The 19,728-nt window shown below is 39.2% G+C and overlaps 1 protein-coding gene across 1 annotated transcript in view; it reads right to left on the bottom strand.

Annotated features, from left to right (window-relative positions):
• Positions 1-6,769: 6,769 nt before the first annotated feature.
• Adamts6 (ADAM metallopeptidase with thrombospondin type 1 motif 6) overlaps positions 6,770-19,728 on the bottom strand; it is a 284,670-nt gene continuing 271,711 nt past the window's right edge. The window contains exon 25 of the mRNA XM_048806580.1: positions 6,770-9,985. Within this exon, the coding sequence (XP_048662537.1) occupies positions 9,876-9,985 (110 nt within the window). The 3' untranslated portion in view covers positions 6,770-9,875. The remainder of the gene's footprint in view (positions 9,986-19,728) is intronic.

Here is a 19,728-nt window from a genome sequence, read left to right as displayed (position 1 = left end):
GATTTATTTTCTCCATGAGTTACTTGTTTATAGCATTCTTCTGAGCTCTGCAAGCAGAGGGTGATGCTGGATGTCTGGCTACGTAAGTGTGACTTCAAGGGAGGAACCAGCCAGGCAATGGTGGCAGATGGTTGTTTTCCTGTAAATCCTAGGCCTGCTAGGCTCAAACCTGCTTGTGGGCCAGTCTTCCCACCTAGCAGCCTGTTTCCTCTTCTGTAAAATCAATAATAGCTGTTAAGATAATGGACAAAAAGCACCTACTAACCCACCTGCAATAGAGCACATAACAAGTGCTCATTAGCTGATATATACAATTACTAAAGTCTTACCCACGTTTGGTGACAGTAGAGAACAAAGAGTTTTACAATGAAAACATGAATATTTTATTAATAGAAGTGTAGTACTTTTCTAAGTCCTTACCTTTTAGGAATACATTCCAAAGTATTTAATGATACACAATGTCTGCTTAAATTGAGGTGTATCAGTAGAAACAGAACTGATCATGTGTTGATATCTGTGGAAGCTGAGTGAAGAATGAGAAGGAGTGATTGAACTGTTTAGCTACAAGGGAGACAGGAGTCTTTAGGGGTAAACTCCTATGTTAATATACCTTCTGTGTCCTTTCTTTTTGTTTCAACTAAAACTTTCTGGAGAAACTTACAAAGAGCCAGCCAAGGTCACAGTTTTTCTGATTCATTCTTTTAAAGTATCCCTCACCTTTATAAAGGATATTGTCTTAACTAAATACATAATTTCTCACCCTTTTCTTCATCAAGACTCCCTGAAAGGATTTGGTCTGTCTTATCTGCCCTCTTCTAATCAGTCATCATTGAGTTATGAAGCTGATGGAAAAGATCAATCCGGTTAGAATATTTGTGGTGGTGGTGATGCTGGTGGTGTTAGACATTACTTTTAAATGGAAGTTTTCTTCTCAATCCTGATATAAAATCAACTCCAACAGTGTCCATGATCATAGCTGTTACTGCTAACTTTGGGTAAGAGGAATTCCTGGCCACCCACAGAGCCTTTCAAAAGCTTTTTAGGAAGAGAGGGTATAAATTTAAAATGATTTGGATCTTTCGGGGAAACAGATTTTAAGAAAAATTTTTTTAAATGTTTGAAAAACATAAAAATTGTGAATTTTAAGGTAAATTCCTGCAAAAATGTTGGGAAATAATGTTTAATTTGTATCTTGGTATCTATACACGTATCTCTTATTTAAAACCACTGAGGAAAGTTTTAAACTTCAAAGTTAGATAAATTAGGGAGTACTTATCCTATTCAAAAGATCCACTTTTAGAATTCCTTACAATGCTGGCATTCTCCCCATAGGCTTAAGTACTTGTTTACATATCATTAACCACTTCCTGAAAACCTCTTGGAGGAAAGCAGGCCGCTGAAGAGACACTGTTAGAGGGTCAGTTGGTACTTTGAGCTAGTTAAGGATCAAATGACAGGCTTATTTTGGAATTATCATGTAAGTAAATGGGACATGATTCAAGCTGCAGAAATGGAACCCACATACACTTGTGCAGAGTGGGGCACATCTGCAAGGTAGGGGTCCCTCTGACACAGGGTGGAGCCAGCCCAGCTCTGAGCATTGACCCTTGGCAGTGGTTTTATTAATGTTGCTGACAGACCTTGGCTAATTAGCCCTTCTAGAAGAAGGGTGTTTTCTCCAGAGACTCTGGGAAGGTGAGGGTGGAATTAGCTGCTTGCTAGTTTCTAAGGTCTGGGAAAGTGGATTGGCTTCCTGGGCTCAGGGGTTATTCAGTCCTTGTGAGGTCCTGAGAATCTTTTTTCACCCTGACAGATAACATGCTATTTAGGTGGTGTGGGTTCCCACTGATTTTAGAATTGGAAATAGCAAAGCATTTAGCAAAATGTTGTACTATATGAATTTTACATTGAAGTTATGAAGCAATGCCAGTAATTTTTAGACTAAACCTTGGCACGTTTTGTATTCAAATGAGTGAAAGCCTTCAAAGTAGTCATTTTCCCAAAGCATATTCAAAGTTCCTGTTATCAATTTGTATATTACATAAGCTTTTTGGGGCCAAAATTATTTATTTATTTTGTAGTTGTGTATGGACAGGATGCCTTTATTTTATTTGTTTATTTTTATGTGATGCTAAGGATCAAACCCAGTGCTTCATACATGCTAGGCAAGCACTCTGCCACTGAGCTACAGCCCCAGCCCCTAAAATTATTATATGCTAATTACTTTCCAGTTGTGGTTTTGAGAGTTTGGGCTTTTTCAAAAATCAAAAGTCAACTGATGTGATTCTGCAATCTGTATATGGGGTAAAAATGGGAGCTCATAACCCACTTGAATCAAAGGGTGAAATATGATATATCAAGAACTATGTAATGTTTTGAACAACCAACAATAAAAAATTAAAAAAAAAAAAGTCAAATCCACCCGACCCTGGGAGAGAGCCTCAACAAGCAATTTTAAAACTCTTTGGAGTAATGATTTTATTATGAGAATGAGTGCAGGTTGAACTCTGGTAGTTACATGAAGGAGGCAACATGTATTTGAATAGTTAAATTCTAACGTGTTGCTTTTAAAAGCCAGACATAGGGAATCATTTGTACAAATAATCTCTCAATGCAATTAAGTATGGGATTAAAACAATGGGTATCATCATTTTCCTTCAGCGGAAGCCTCCCACATTGTTGGGGATGTAAGATGTTATTTATTACATCTTCCTGATCCAATCTGCGTTCACAACTTCAAATCTGAATGTGGTACCAGGTTGTTTTCTTCATATGCTTTCATATGTTTTCAACATATGCCTTTTCAGTTTCAAGATATTTGATTTCTCAATTTTGTGTTTTTTCTGTTCTGAAGTTTAAAACCACAAATCAAATTATTTCTTGCCATTGGTCACTTGTGTGGTTGTTTATTTAGTATGTCCAATGATGCTTTGGCATGCCATTATTTAGACACCTAGAATAGTCTCCTTGGATACCATTTTTTTTAAAAGTTGGGATATCATTCTTCTTTACTTTCATATTAATTATAAATACAGAGTACCAGGAAATGGTTTTTATTCTAATAATAACACACATGGTAAACAGGAACTAAAGTGCTATTCATTGATATCAAATTAATTTAAATGATTTCAAAAATTTCAAAAAAATACCAAAATCAATGATATTGAAGAAGGGGGAAGAGCCTAATATATGCTTCGATTTGGGAGCCACAAAACTGGCTTATGAGTGTATTTAAAATACTGTGTGTCTTTAGGCTTTGTCTTTCCTTCTTCCCAGTCTTTTGAGTGACCTGGCTCAGGGAAGAGATGGGGCAGAGGGCAGAGGCACACATCTTGCCAGGCTGAGTCCAGCCAATGCAGCTGCTAGTCTGGGCATGAGAGTGGGCGGCCACCTGTGGCTCCCAGAACAGCTGTTTGGTCCAGGGCCAGCCAAAGTCCCATCCTTGCGTGGAGGCAGGAGGCCAGATGGGCGGCCAGTACATTCTGGCATAGGCTAAAAGAACACCTGGTTCTACTCTGTGGACCCACCACAGAAGGTCAGAGAATGTACTTGCTAGCGGCAACCTGATGGCCCAAGTTTTCAAGTCCCAGTGGCCCTGCTGAGACTGAAACAGAGAGAAACCCACCTCCTTCCTCACAGCTTATCCTGAAGCCAACCTGGGAATCATTCTGCTCCAGTTATGTTGAAATAGGTCAGTTAGGCCTATGTCAATGGCAATGGTGTGGGGGACTGTAGGACAGGGAAGGGCTCTAGGATTTACCACAGGGTGGTGCAGGGGAGGCCAGATGCCCCCAGCTGTAAGTGCTTGGCTGTTGATGGCTTTGCAGACATCCTTCATCCTAGATTGGCTCTGACCTTCCTTTCTTTCTCTTCCCACAAACTCGTAACTACATGCTTAGAAACCACTTTGGGTCTTCACTTGTAATTTTGTCCTCAGACACTGGAATTTCCAAACTAAGCACCACCACTTACCAAGGCAGGCACCCAAAGTGCACCCTTCCCTGATCCCTGAGGCCCATACAGGACCTTGGGCCCATTGTTTCCCAGGAAGGAGTAACTCATTTCTTCTGGCCAGGTGAGTTAGCTTCTCTCTGACAGAGGAGCGTCCTTTCCCATTTCCTGACTCAAATGCAGATCAGGAAACTTCCTCTCTGTGTACCAAAGAGGTGACTTTCCTCTCACTGTCTCTGGGACACTTAGTAACTGACTCACCTTCTCTGAGCCTTGGTTTAGATCCTTGTAAATGGGATTGATGGTATCATTCTCCTGGCTTTATTGAAACCCATCCAATGAGAACATATAGTAAGCACCTAGTGCAGGACCTGGGAACTCAGCAAACATTAGTCCTATTAAGGAATGACCATGTCTGATGTCACTTTCCAGATACAGAGCCCCACAACTGTCCTGGAGTGGCTCTAGACTGGGACTTCCTGTTGCTACCTTTGTTTGTGATTTCAGGGACCCCATCTCACAAGTGCTATACTGCCAGAAGCAATTCTGAAATGAGCACAGCACTGTGGGCCCATAAAGTAACCTGCTACCCATTACTGCCCTTGCTGGGGCACAGACCAGGCCTCTCCCAGAATCACATCAGCTTTTAGTGGGTAGAAGCCACCTCATGTTGACCTGAGGTGCTCTGACTTCCGGGAGGCTTACAGATGCAGGATAACTTGCCCCCTTCTATGTGAAAACTCTCTGCAAGGTATGGTATCCAAGCCAAGATTTCAGAAGAGACCTCTTGATGGATTTTCAGAACTTTTAAAGTGTGGGCAATGGAATTTCACTGTTAGGCATGATGTTCTGTGCCTGAGGTAAATGGAATATTCAGGATACACAATTCCTGGAGCCAGGTATATCAGGTAGTACCTATCTATCAGGGACTAACTGGCCTTGTGTAACACAAGGTGTCCTTATGGTGAAGGCATGACATTGTCATGGAAATTAGCCTCACCATCCATGCAGTTCAAACCTTTCAGCGGGTTACAGAGGAGCTGGTATCCATCCCCCACAAGACCACAAGCATGATGGTGGCTTCCCCTACGGAGGGGAGCCAGCTCTCAAACCACAGTTCCATTTCTGTCCTCAGACATTGTCTGTGAATGAAATGAGGGGTAAGAATCTCAAAATAAACTTCTGAGATAGAGAAAAGGCCATTTTCCTTTTAGGCTTGAGGTTTTGACGTCTGAAGTACAAAACTATTGTAAACAGCTGTTCTTTTTTAAAAAAATATTTTTTAGTTGTAGATGAACACAATACCTTTATTTTCTTTATTTATTTTTATGTGGTGCTGAGTATTGAACCTAGTGCCTCGTACGTGCAAGGTAAGCGCTGTACCACTGAGCCACAATCCCAGCCCAACAGCTATTCTTTTAATCATGTTAGTTTAGTCCACACATTCTGATAATAGGAATGAGACAGAATTTCAAACACAGCTTATCTATCACTTTTTATCCAGTGACTGATCTTTTTCTTCTTCCTGTGACCTCTTATTTAGAATTTTCCAATTTTCCTGGGCTAAGACTTTTATTCTTTTCCCCTTGAATTATATTTCTTTTCCCCTTCTTTCAATTTTATCCCAATCATGCAAATTCATATATTTCTGTTACTAAGCTCAACACCTCATCTTTTTCCTAATTTGCTAGGAAAAACACCTGGACTTTTGGAGCATAAAGGTTTAAGGATGCTCCCTGGGGAGTGGTGGAATCTCCATGGAGTGCAGATTGTCTTTGGATCTGCACCCTAAACAGAATAGTATCCTTTAGATATTGGAAACAGGCATTTAATTGGAAGCTTGAAAGCAATGGTAGATGAAAAGGTAGACTCCAATCTGGGGGTTCTAGGTTCTAGCAACCCATTTTTATTAGTATTACCCCTCCCAAACCTCCAGCAGATCTACCTTTTTTGAAGGCAGTGGGTGGTTTAAATGGTTGTTAACTTTGATCTCATTAACTGAGTATTTAATAATACTTTAGCTACTTGGGGCTCCCAGGATGACCTGGGGGAAAACCTTTCCAAGACTATCTAATCATCTCATTTGGCTTCACCTCATTTACTTTATTGTATAAATAAGGGGGGAGTAGACTAAAGCACCCATCATGCTTAGACATTCTATATCTTCTTACTGATGAAGTTGTCACTATAAAAGTACTCAAATAGCTAAGCGTGCAGGAAGGTCACTTTCACGTTACAAAGTTTTTCTGAATTATAATACAGTTTTGCATAATATAGTGTCTCTTGACTCAGCAAAAACTAAGCCATTGGTTCATCTTCCACCTAAGAGGAAATGTCTGAAGGCAGAAAAAGGTGCCCTTCGTATTTCTATGCTTCCCATGAATCTGAATTAAAAAACTTCACATGTGGATTCATTGTTCATCACCCTTTCCACAATGAAATGTCTTATATTTTCTCTATCACTGAAGAATTTACATGGAAGGCAAAGGAGGGAGGACAGAGTTTTGCACCCAGTGAATGGAGGTGTGTGGCAGAGGACACTCTGGACTTCCTCTTCTAGCCCCAGAATAGCTGGCTATAGAGTGGGGGCGGGGGATGTAGCTCCACCAGAAATCCTGAACCCATTGCCTTCAGATAGCACTGAAATGAGCTTATATAGGTGCAATCCTTGGGAAGGGTAATAAGATACAGCAAATCATCTCAATCCAGGACACACCTGGATAATCCAGATGATGGGGGTGTGACATCCCAAGGGATAGACTCTTTCTACTCCCAGTTTAACATGAGCTTTTCAGGGAACAGACAACTTCCATCTGAATCATTCTTACAAGCTGAATTTTTATTTTTTCTAAATTATCTATGTTAAAAAAAAAAAATCTGTGCCTGGTGTGGAATTCACTCCATCAAGGGTTACAATGACTTTCATTTTCATTACAAGCAGGAGAATGAATGAAGGACAAGTGTTAGGAAACATGGCAATAAATTAGAATATAATTTACAAAAGCAAAAAAAGTAACAGTGTACCACATTAATACTGAGTATAAAATAATAAGCAACAACTAATCACAATAATACAAAGGTAATTTCATTCTGTATTATTAAGGATACCTATGTGACATTCACTCAAATAAAAAAGTTCCTAATGAAATGGACTATTTGAAAGTCATACATATTTCCAGGGCTTTAATTTTGGGGGGTACATTTACCTTTCCTTTATTGGTAGGCCTTCATACCAGTGGCAGACACTGCCCCCACCTGTGGGGTACCAGTTTCCATGGGGTTCCTTAAGTAGTCTATATCTGCACTACTTTTAGAATCTGCCATGGTGGCCCAGCCTTCACCACTGACAATCCCATTGCTATTATTTAGGAATAGAGCTTCATATAGCCACATGGGTGGCTCCAGAGTAGCAGCGATATTCTAATGTGCTGTGGAACATGGTTTTCTTTTTAACACTTGCTCAGGTTTAAATTCAGGGCCTATCTGAAAATGTTTAACCCTATTGTATCTCTGCTAGGTTCCTCTTGAGGGCGTCGTGATAATGCCCCGGGGAGCATCTTGACCTTAGAGCTGTAGTACACCCAAGAGGGAATGAGGCTGCCCTCCTCTTCTAGCTCCAGTCATAGTGCTGCACAGTGCTCGTTTCCAGGTGAGGTAAAAATATAGCGTTCACTCAGTAATGTAAGTTAGCCTTTTGAAACAAAACTGTGAGCTGCTATTTGTGTGTTGGTGAAAATCAGATGTGAATAATAAAACTGTGCCTAAACTGCCACAGAAACCATTTACTCTATTTTCCTTATTTCACCAGGGCACATTAGCACCAAGTTAACTGTTCTTTGAAAGGCGCCAAGGGATTAATTCAGTGCTAGGAGCACCCTGTCCAGGGGCTGCTTTCCCTTCATCATTGGCTAAGATGGCACTTGGGCTGGTCCTCTAAAGGCAGCATAGATAGGGCCTTGGTAATTTGTCTTATATCACAAATAGTTCTCTCTCTGGAAAACTCAGGGATGGGAACTGATTATTGGGAGAGAAGCAGGTAACAAGATATGATGGTTATGACTAAGCATGAAAAAACATTCCGTGCCAACTGTCCACAGCAAACCCAGAAGCTTAGGATGGCTTAGGAAGCTTAGGATGGTGTCTGAGTTTCTTTTTCAGAAAAAAAAAAAAAAAGAACCATTTACCTTAGGTCATGGTATACATGGTAAGCCAATGTGTAGTTTCAGAGCCAGTGACAGACATAAGTGAAGCACGTTCTTCCACTGCAAATATCTTTACAAAGTAACCATTAAGTGTTGAGTTTTAGGTACTGGTGTTTGCAGGGTGTCCACACGTGTAAAACAAAGGAGTGTGCTGGACACAAAGCACATTCATCAAGAACCTGCTACAAGCTACGAGTGTTCAAGTACAAAATAATAATATAAACAAGTACCCTTTAAAAAAAAACTAGCTATTGAGTCTTTTGATGAGCAGGATGTGAAACCTGAAGATAGGTAAGATATGAGCTAGTCATTTTAATTTAGTTGAATGTGATTCTAGAATTTGACTTGCCCAGAAACTGGGTTTCACATTTAATTGCCATTCAGAGTATTCATAAAAATATAAAATACTTGATTGAGTGACTGTTAAAATTATGCTTTATGATCGCTAGCCTTCATGAGTTTTTCTTCTTTGGTTGTTATCCTTTGCCTACTTTAAAACTCACAGAAATAGCACATTTATGTGCACCACACGTATCTATTCACACACTCAAAAGTACCCATACACATACACACACACACATGTATATGCACACGCTTGCTCTCATATAAATAAATGCCCTTCTACCATATCACAGAAGGGATATCTGGAACCCATCATAATTGTCAGCTAATTGCAAAAGGGTCTGCCTGGTTGTGACCGAGCCAGTCTATCTCTTGCATGGCATCATCTCAGTAAGCTCAACATGCACGCAACAGTCCAACAGGGCCAGAAGCTGTTCTGTGGCTGGTAAGGATGTAAACACAGTGAGTTGGGGTGACTTAGATAAGAAGTAAGGCATCCTGCGAGATGGCAGCAAAGGGACTGGTCTCCACCATACCCCAGGTCTGGCTTCTGCACAAAACTGAAATGTTTTTCTCTTAAAGTTTTAATGGAAATCTCAGCTTCACTCGCACAAGGGCAAGTTGGCCACAGTCTTTAGCACTGAATTTATAGACTTGCACAGCTGCAGTAACTGATGCACTGCTTTAAACTAAGTCCCTCATTGTTCGGTTTAATATAGTTTTATATATGGCTCACAGCAGTGTTCAGAATGGGGGATTATTCCTAAGGAAATTAAGTGGAATGAAGAATAATAATACAAACTTTCATTACTTTTGATTTATAATTGCTCCTTAAATTATAGTTCAAAGCCCATTTTATAATTTAAATTGTGGTGCTGTTGTAGTGAGATAAAGTATAGTACATATTTTTAAGGTATGACTTAAGAATTCTGAATCTTCTTTACTTCTGTAGTTGACCAAGTCATAACAGCTACATTTTAAACAGTTTTAAATACAAATGGATTCAGTGTCATTGCTAAGTCCATAATAAAAATTATCTTAATGGTCCAAGGAGGTAAACAGGCTATTGGATTTACTCGAAAGAACACAAACGTTCCACAGTAAGCAAGTCTCCCTGTGTTGTTTGGATCTCTCCAATCTGGCATTCCCTCCTAACACCGTGTCCAGCACTTTGGATCAATAAATCCCACTTCACAGAAGTTAAAATAATATTGAAATCCTGTCAGCTAGGGCTGACCAGTGGTTACGTTTTCCACAGGGTAATGCTTTTGCAAGGACATCAATCCTCTTCCTCTGGGTGGCTCTCTTTGATGGATGCATTTCCAAGATGAAATGACAAGGCTCTCTCTCTCTCTCTCTCTCTCTCTGGCTTTCCATGGGTCAGTGTCCTTGGCAGGTCTTACAACACATCTGTCTGAAGTATGCTCGACTGCAGAACTTGAACTTCAGCACCAGTGGGCAATAAGCCACTTTGTTCACATCTTTGCACTCTAACAAATGGGGGCAGAAAATGGAAAACAATTAGAGGCACATAAACAAGTACATAAACAAGCCAATGCGCCTGAATGTTCAGCAAGGACCCCTCTGGGCCAATCCACCGTGGCTTCCACATCCATGTGGCTTTTGTTTTTGTTTTTAAGTGTACTCTGTCTGGTACAGCCTACCAGAAACATTCTTTTGATATATTTTAACACAATTTGAAAAAAAAAAATGTTTGCGAGGCTTTTCTTCCAGACTTTTATAAGTATGGTGCATGCCCACTGTGTCTTGAAAGAATTACCATTTGTTGGGATAAGTGATCACTTTAGACAGCTTGGAAACATGAGTCATTTTTCTTACAGCGCTTTTATTGCTTCTTTCTCAAGGGTTATTTTATTCAACAGTGCGAGGTTATCCAAAATCAAACATGAGTTGCATTGTTTGATACCAAACTACACATGTCTCAAAAGAATCTCTGCATCTGTGGGGCATGGGGACGGGCTTGAGTGAATGAAAAGGATTGCTGACAGTGGCCTAGATTCAGCAACTACACTAGACAAAGAGGAAAGCTTTGAGAGGTTGGCCTCAAATGGCAGCAGTCTGTGGGTTATGGAAACATGGAGAAATGTCTTTTTTTAATTTGGAAGTGAGACATGGCCTTCTTTTTTCCTATGTGTGTTTTCGCCTCAGTGCTAGAATTGCCACAGTTGCAGTCTGCAGTTCTTGCAGCCAGAAGGTGAATAAATGATTCTTTCCCTATCTCCCCTTGAGGCTGGTTGCAAAGGAGGAACTAGGGGGCCAGTGCAGAGAAAGGGACACAGGCCTTTGATTATCAGCAGCTGCCTCCTGACCCCTACCACCAATATGACCCCATCACTGCCAATATGATATTCTCCTCCAGTATTCTGATCACTTTTACCTGGGGACTTTAAAGTGCTTTGTCAATCTAGTAATTAAATTTTCATATGCAACCCAGAACCAAAGTTCCACTCTCATTTTTCCAGGTGGTTATACTGAAATGTCCTGGGTAAAAGCGCTTAAGGTTATTAGAGCTCAGATAGGGCACTGGGTGAAGTTCAGGGCGACAGAACTGTTCTGTTGGTTCTTGTTGTTGTTCCTACTCCAGAAATCCACTAAAAATTCTAAGAGATCTAATACCTGGTACATGAGAATCACATGATCAACATGAGAAATAAAATGCAAAGAAATTGGACCATTTCCAATTATTATAAAGAAAACTAAGGAAATAATCTTACTGCTCTCACTTTAAACCCTCTTTCAGTGAAAGCATTAACATTCAAAACTGGAACCCCCACATCCTCTAAAAACATAAGCTCTGCCACCAACAAATTCCCTTATACTCAAGATTTGGTTTACAAAGAGAATAATATTTAGAAATTTGAACAGAAACTTTTCATACTAGGATTCTCAGTAAATTTAACTTTCGGCTGAAAGAAAGTAGAAGGGGCATAAACAACTTGTTTAAACTTTGCACTTAAGAGGTGGGGGGAAGAAATCTCATGATATTTGGTGAATCATTTGTGAATTTGAGGTGAAAAGACTTCCACATGTTTTAATATGGAAGTCACTTGGTATTTTTTTGTTTGTTTTTATTTTCTTCTCAAATTAGTGATGACCAGAAAAAAGCGACCAAAAAAGTTTAGACTAATATTTTTGTATGGAAAATTTCATTTTTCACTGTTTTCAGGAGTAACACATTGTTAAGGTAAGATAATTACTAAAATGTAAGAAAAGCTGAGTGTATTCCTGTTGACACAAGTCACTCATCTTGAAATCCAAATCATAGTCCTACTGGGGCAGCCCCTCTCCCATTTTGAAGCAGGGATTGCTGCTTAACATACAAAATAAACTTTAGCTTTGACCTTCTTTGCCAAAATATAAAAATGATTTAGTTGATAAACAGATAGAAGAGGACTGGTTGTTTTAATAGTACAAGAAAATAAAATGAGAAGCCAAACTGCCTGGATTTAATCCTAGCTTTACCGTTTACAAACTTTATGACTCTGAGGAAATCACTTAACCTCTCTGTGCCTAAGTTTTCTCATCTATACCAGAGGAATGACATGAGTACTCACTATAACATGTGCAGTGACATAAATATCCTTACCTACATCCACCAGAGCCATGGCTGGTGTGAGGGAAGTACTCGTTAGGTACTGAGTTGCTCCTACTATCATTATTAGTCATTAGTGTCTCTTCTTGTCTGATAAAGGGGAAAAAGCACAGAGCTACACTCTAACTCAGTGAGAATGTAATATCTGCTTCACTTCTGAGAAAATTCTGTCTGTTCTAAAACACAGTTCAGTTTAAAACCAAAACAAAAAGGAGTATTTCCTGGGTTACAACTTTACTGGGACATTCATAACTCCATTTTTGGAAGAGTTGCTGCATCAGGAAAATTCTGGGTTAAGTAAAATACAAGCAAATTCACATATTTTCTTTTAGATTTAGACTTTGGTAACTGATAAAATAATGCATAATAAGTAAAATAGAATATTTGTTTTTTAAACATTGTTTAGTTGTAAATGAACATAATATCTTTATTTTACTTATTTATTTATATGTGGTGCTGAGGATCGAACTCAGTGCCTCATACATGCTAAGTAAGCATCCTACCACTTGAGCCACAACCTCAGGCCCAATAGAATATTTGTAAATTGCTTTTCCCTCTACCTACACATCCACCCACTCATTCAGTCTATTACAAATATAAACAGTAGATTATTTCTTCCATAGGTGAGTGCTGGAAGTTAGGCTACTCTGTGTGCAGAAGAAGCCCAGAGAATAGTCCTTTAAATCAGGAGCTATCTAGCATGGAGTGGGCTGGGGCTAGGCCAGGGTGTCCCTCTCTAAACTCCCCAACTCCCTTGAAAACCCATAAGTTTTCAACTCTACATTGGACAATGGGACTTAATGGATTAAATTAGTTCCCAAATAATTTGTTTGGAAGCAGGAAGGCATTTGGGTCCTGGCTGCAGGATCAAGCTCAGGAAGCCAGGGGCTGCTTACGTGCATCTCCTGATCGGCCTTTGGCGGCAGCACAACACAGCAGTGAGAGCCAAGAGGTCTACTGACAGGTGGGCCCAGGGATGGATTCCAGCACTGCCCTTTTATAATGTTTGTTCTTCACCCAATTATTTCACCACTCTAAATCTCAGATATCCAATCTCTAAAATGAAGATCTCGATAAGGCCTGCTCAAGGGTGCTGTAAGGCTTGTACCAGGTAATGCACACGATAAAAAGCACATGCCATGCCACCTGGCTCAGAGGGAGTGCTCAGTTCACTCCCAACGCCAGAACGCCTGCTGCTGAAAACAGCACTCATGTATTATTTCTCTATGATCCCTGTCCAAATGAATACAGGCTCCCAGGAAGGCATACACAGAAGCAAATTAACAGAAAGCTATTAAACAGGGAGCAGGTAAATCCTCACAGGGGCAGGAGTAAAGACCTGGGGAAGAGCCAGGTTTCTGCCAAGACTCAGACAAAGAGCCCTGATGACACATTAGTGTGGAGACACCTGTGCTGTATGAAGACATTCAGCCTTGGTGGGTGCAGGGACTCCCAAGAAGGGCTGTGTTGAAGACTCAGTTCTCCTTCTTGGTTTTGCCTTCTAGGAATAGTCCTGACTAGAAAAATGAGTTCATTACAAAACTTTGGTTTGATGGAAATCTAGTTAGCCATGACTGGTGTTTGATTCTCTCAGTCTTTCAATGTCACAAGAGCTTGATTTGGTAAAAACAGCACTAAAACTTAGAATTTATCAAGCAATTTTATGTAGTTTTATATTTAATCCTTTTAAGTATATAAAATGTCAGATTTACATAGACAGCAAAACTTAGGCTCAAGGTTATGAAACTCAAGCTGTGTCACACAGCTGAGAACAGTTTAAGACATGGGATAAGAATTCAGATTTGTTTAATTGCCAAGCCACTCTTATTTTGGCAGCATTCTTGACATACAAGTGCAAAATGTCTCTGTGTCTATGACCACAGACCCTTGACTGACAATGACTATAGACCCTTGACTGACACCACTGGTGAGTCGATGTCTGGGGCTTCCTCAGTCTTTTGTTTTTGGAGAGTTTGCTCTGTCTCCTTAGAGAAGGGAAAGAAATGTTTTTTAAAAAGCTTTCTAGGTTACAATCATTTAGAATCTGAATTAGCTCTTCCTATTCTTCTTCACTATATCTTTCTCTTCAAATTTTGCAAAATTTGAGTAAAAAAAAAATGACTTTAGATATTTAAAAATCCCATTATTATAGAAAACTGAATGTTATCTTCAAAATATTAGTCCCAGACTTAAGTTATTATTATTATTATTATCATCATCATCATCATCATCATCATCATCATATCATATCATCATCATCATCATCATACTGGGGAATGAACTGAGCTATGTCTCCCCCTTTTGATTATTTATTTTGAGACAGGGTTTCTCTGAGTTGGTGAAGCTGGCCTCCAACTTGCCATCCTCCTGCCCCAGCCTCCAAAATCACTGGGATTTTAGGTGTATGGCAAAGTGTCCAGTTTACCAGGTTTAAATTATATTGGTACAATCAACCTATGGCTACTTTTAGCTTAGCTAGAAAGGATGGATTTGTTGGGACAACTCACTGACAGGTTGCTGATGCAGCCGTGGGGCCTGAATTAATTCATTCATCTGCCTTATCCCCAAACTCATTAAAATTATGAAATAATCTTTTTCTTCTTCTCTTGAGCCAAAACCCAATACAACCTACTTTTATGAAAAAAATCATTCTGAAAAAAGTTGTACATAAATTAAATCACATTTTTATTGACATTAAAACAACAGAAATGTTCTGTTTTAATGATCTTCAGTTGGCATTGACTTCTAATACTTAAAAGATCTTAAAATTTAAAGTTTCTCTATTCCCAAGTACATAATCTGCAAACAGATAATGTTAGAAAATATATTAGGAATAATTTTTTAATTTAAGAATTTTTAAAAAACTTTAAAACTGGTAGTATCCTCTGTAGTTGTGAGGGCTTCACACATGCTGGGCAAGAGCTGCACATTCACTGCAACCCCAGTCCTCTATTGCTTTTTAAATAGTAGAATCTGAGCCTGCAGAGTCACAGATTCTAAGATGAAGGAATCTGCTTTTCTCTTCTACTATCATCATGTACTAGCTAAGTACTCTCCTGGGAGGAGAATGATAACGACACTCTTTCTACCTACTTTGTCTTTAGGATGTTGGAAGAATGAGAGGTCCTCATTGTGTGTTTCTGGAAACATTTTGTAGAGCTAACTAGTCTCTTCTCTTTTTACACTCCACCCCACCCCTGAAAAAAGTACCACTTTATCCAAGGCCAGAGAATTCTGGTGAGAATGTTAAATGGCAATTTATGGAGTATTCCCAAATTCTCTCTTAGGGAAACTTGGGAACACATCAAGGATTTAAAGCTAACCCCTCTGCTCTGCAATGTGAACTAGATTCATTATTATAACCTTAGGTAACTTGGCACACATGCTGGAGAGGTTCTTGTTGGTGATCTGGGTATGGGTAGAGTTGAATGATAAAATTAGACAACCTGTTGCACAGGCAACACATGACTCTACTTATCACTGATGTTCCAATGAGCTTCTCCCCATGTGATTTGCATTAATCTTTCAAAACACTGACCTAAAAGACTCGCTAAACAGAGGCTTAAGAATTTAGGATGCAATTAGATTCAGATTCATTGTGACTTTGAAGGCTTGATTTGGTCCAACTCCTAAAATGGAATGATCTTACATTTATTTCATCAAACTTTGCAAAGCTTGCCTAATTGTATCATTCGAGTGAGTTGGGATACCCAGAGACAGATTCCTCCATGACCATGTTGGACCATTCAGCATCTCTCTTTGTAGAATGCATATACTCTGTGCCTGTAAACATGTATGAGATCCAGAAGAACATAGTAGGTGGAGTTGTGAATTAAACATATAAGGTCCATCTTTTGGATTAAAAAAAAGTGCAAACAGCCATGCATTTTACAAACTTCCCTTGGTAATGTAGAGCGTGGTGATAAATGAGAAGGTAGAAGATGTGCTCGTGCTGTGTGGGAGTTGGGCTAGGAGATGTGTACTCAGTGTGCTCCTCCCGATAAAATATACTTCAGTCCTTGACATTTTATATATTCAGAATAGAAAAGGAGGACATAACAAATCTCTCCTGGGACATATTCATTACAATGGGAGCAGGCCACCTACTTCTTTTTGTCCTTGAAGAAAGGTGACAACAACTATTGAATTTTATTCTGATTTCATGTTACCACAGATTAAACCATTCCTTCTACCTTCGCTTTCTTAGTTTTCTAAAAACCAGTCTTATTCCCTGGATGCCACCCACATTCTGGGTGGTATAATCCCAGCCCAGATGCAGGTTCCCTCCAAGTCAGACAGCCAGGAATGTGAACCTAAATGCTAAGTGGATTATGCGTGCTTTGAAGTGGCAAAAAAATAAATTGGCCTTCCTCACCTCCTCGAAATCAAAGTCTTCCAAGTGAACTTTACCATTCCTTCCACTGATTTTAATACATCAATCAGCTTCCACATAAAAACCTAAATTCAGTAGCTATTTTGTTCAGGGATCTTGTTAGGAGATTTGTGAGTTGTCTAGGCTTTCCCAGAGATGTTTACTTGAGGGAGATCGAGATCCATCACTGTTAGACATCTCAGGCTGGTAAACCAATGTACAGAAACCACTCCTTTCCTGGGTTGGTTACCAGCTCATGGCACACCGTGAATCATGACCTGGCAGCAATAAATACTAGATGACAGAGTGCCTTGTGCTATTGAGAAGCACATATAAACTACAAGGAAACTTGAAACTGCATGAACAATGAATAAAATGGCATTTTGGTGAATTTCAGATGAGCTTGAGTAGGCTAGTCCCAGCTGCTCTAAGTACTTTTTAAAAAAGATTATTCTTAGCATTTCAAATACAGTGATACCCAATGTGTCTACAATTCACTCTGAGCAGTAGTGTAGTGTTACCCTCCTCAGTGGCAGTCTGTCAAGATTGTGCCTATAATGCTCTAACCTTTCACCAAAAGCTTGCAGAAATAAAACACTAAAACAGATGTTGAACACAGTGACCTGTGTCTCCCTTCTTTCTCCTACAATTTGCCTCTCACTATTTTAATTTCTAGATGCCCTACTGCCGATTCTCTCTACTATCTTTGGTTGTGTTAACTTCTTTCCCTTTCTTCAATCTCTCTCTCCATGTATTTTATTATTTTAAACATCTGCACATACCTGTCCTCAGGAATGCCCCTCATCCCAGAGGCTCCTTGGTGAACTGTTTTGTACCTTTGTACCTTCCAGTGCCCAGCTCAACTCCTCTTCTCAGTGATCCTCCTGTTGAATACACCCTCCTCCGTGCATTCACTCAGGGGAGCTTCTCTCTACCTCTATTAAAAATACTGCTCATACTGTTATAATTATTTGTCTGCACATTCCCACCCTTACTAAGCTATACTCCCTAGGACTGAGACATTGTTTGTTGTATTCCTTTCAAAAATTTCAGGGCCTGGCACACAGTAAGTATGTTTGCTAAGTAAATTAACCAGTGGTTGGGTAAATGGAGCATATTACTTAAAAACTATCACCTTGAGAGATGAATATACCTGTGATAAAGTAAGTTTAGTGAAATGTTAATATTCAAACCTAGATGGTGAGTGTTCATTGTAAAATTCTTTCAACTTGGCTATATATTTGAATTTTTAAAATTATTTTCATAAAAATAATGAGCATGGGGGGCATTATCTAAACCTTGGTAGTTCAATCAATTCTCACAATTCGATCTGTGGCTCATTTGATCCACAGAAACCCATCGAAAGACTGTATTTGGGATCCCAAGCAATCTCCCCTAGATCTTACAGCACCATCTTGAGGTGGAGCTAAACTGGCCATTTAGGAGCCTCCCACTGAGCACCCTAGCAACCTGACTTGGCTGGGTGAAGGGTCCTTTCCCGTTCTCATGCACCAAACTTCCTCCACTAGAAGATGTTCTCTCCAACTTTCTCTTATTAAGAGGCATTTCTTCTCTCTCTGATCTGATCCCCACAAACCATACCAGACCACTCCTACATTATTTTCATGCAAGAGCCTCTGCTCTTTTGAGATCCATGGTATCTGCCAATTCCATTTCTCAGTGGATTACAACTTGGGATTCAGCTCAAATGTTTTATCCACTTTTCCTGGGGTATGTTTCTCCAACTACATGTTACAGCTGGCCCACAGACCCCTTAGTCTATGAAGCTTATCTTGGTACAAAAGGTTAAAGTCATGGTCCTCCATTTGAGCATCCTTTAGCACTTGTGAAAACTGCTTCATATAACACATTCTGAGTTCCATTAAAATGTGTTTTGTGTGTGTGTGTGTGTGTGTGTGTGTGTGTGTGTTTGCAGTATTAGAGATAGAACCCAGAGTCAGGGATATGTACCCTGGGCAAATGCTCTACCACCAAAATTTATCACCAGCCCCTTTTAAAATTTTTTTTAAAAATTAAACATTTTTTTTTAACTTAAACATTTGCCCTTAATGACTATACATTTACAAATGTATTTAAATTTTCCATAAGGAATAGCAGAGTCTGGCCACAGAAAACATTCAATAATTAGCTGCTGATTAAATGAAGAAATAGTTTTATGTATTTAAAGTATTCCACATATGCTTTTGGGAAGTTAAAAAGAACACAAAACAAGTCATGACAGAAATATTGTTTTTACCCTAAATCTAATTTTATGAAAGAGATGGATCCTCTTTCTTTTAAATGAGTCAACACTTTAGGTAATAACAGTTCTAGCATTAGTCATACTTTGCAGGATTAATAATTTCCTAAAAATTTCCTCCTTTACTGAGAAGTCTGAAAATATTGTCTTAACTGCTTACTTCAGATTAATGTTAATAAAAAACGATTTAGCCCGACAGATGAAGTGACTACTTGGTGTTTCTCCAAAGAATCTAAGAAACTTCAGATTAACACCTACCAATTTTAAGAGAATTTCTTCATGGAAGAAATAAGTGTAGTTGCAAATGATATTCTGCCCACTCTGAAAACAGTATTGTATCTTTAGTTAGAAAGCTTATAATTACTCACAATAGAGACTCTTTTGGACAAATTACTAAAATTGCCTAAAGTGAAATTATAAATATATCTTCAACTTATATATTCCTGTAGGCATGTCAAAAGCCATGGTTTTCAGCAATTGCTAAGGCTTAATCTATTGAATTAGGCTGATGTCCATGCCAGAACTCGGTCTACTTTAAAACCAAAAAATATTTTCATGTCAAAGTATCCAAACCCTGAGTCTTGCACATGGTAGGCAAGCACTCTATTACTGAACTACACCTCAGCTCAAACTATCCTATTTTAAAGAGTAAGCTGAGATAGAATGTAACTGTAGTGAGACTAACAGGCCCTTGGGCTATGCCAAATCTGGGTTCAAATCCTGTCTCTTGTAATATGGGCAAGTCACTATCCTTCTCTGTGCCTCAGTTTTCTCATGAGTAGTAACTCTCAGAAGATCATTGTCAGGATTATATAAGATAATATTCTCTCTCTCTCTCTCTCCAACACACACACATGCACACATATACATACAGAGTTCCATTTATGTATGTGAGATAAATAGGATAGATAACTAAGATAATACATATATTCACATATATACAGGGTGTAATATGATATCCATAGTAGACTAGTTTAATAAGATAGTC

This window comes from Marmota marmota, unplaced genomic scaffold (genome assembly GCF_001458135.2).
Source record: "Marmota marmota marmota unplaced genomic scaffold, marMar, whole genome shotgun sequence".
Taxonomy (NCBI): domain Eukaryota; kingdom Metazoa; phylum Chordata; class Mammalia; order Rodentia; family Sciuridae; genus Marmota; species Marmota marmota.
Note: the sequence above shows the minus strand (reverse complement) of the source record. Positions and strands in the feature narration are given on the sequence as shown.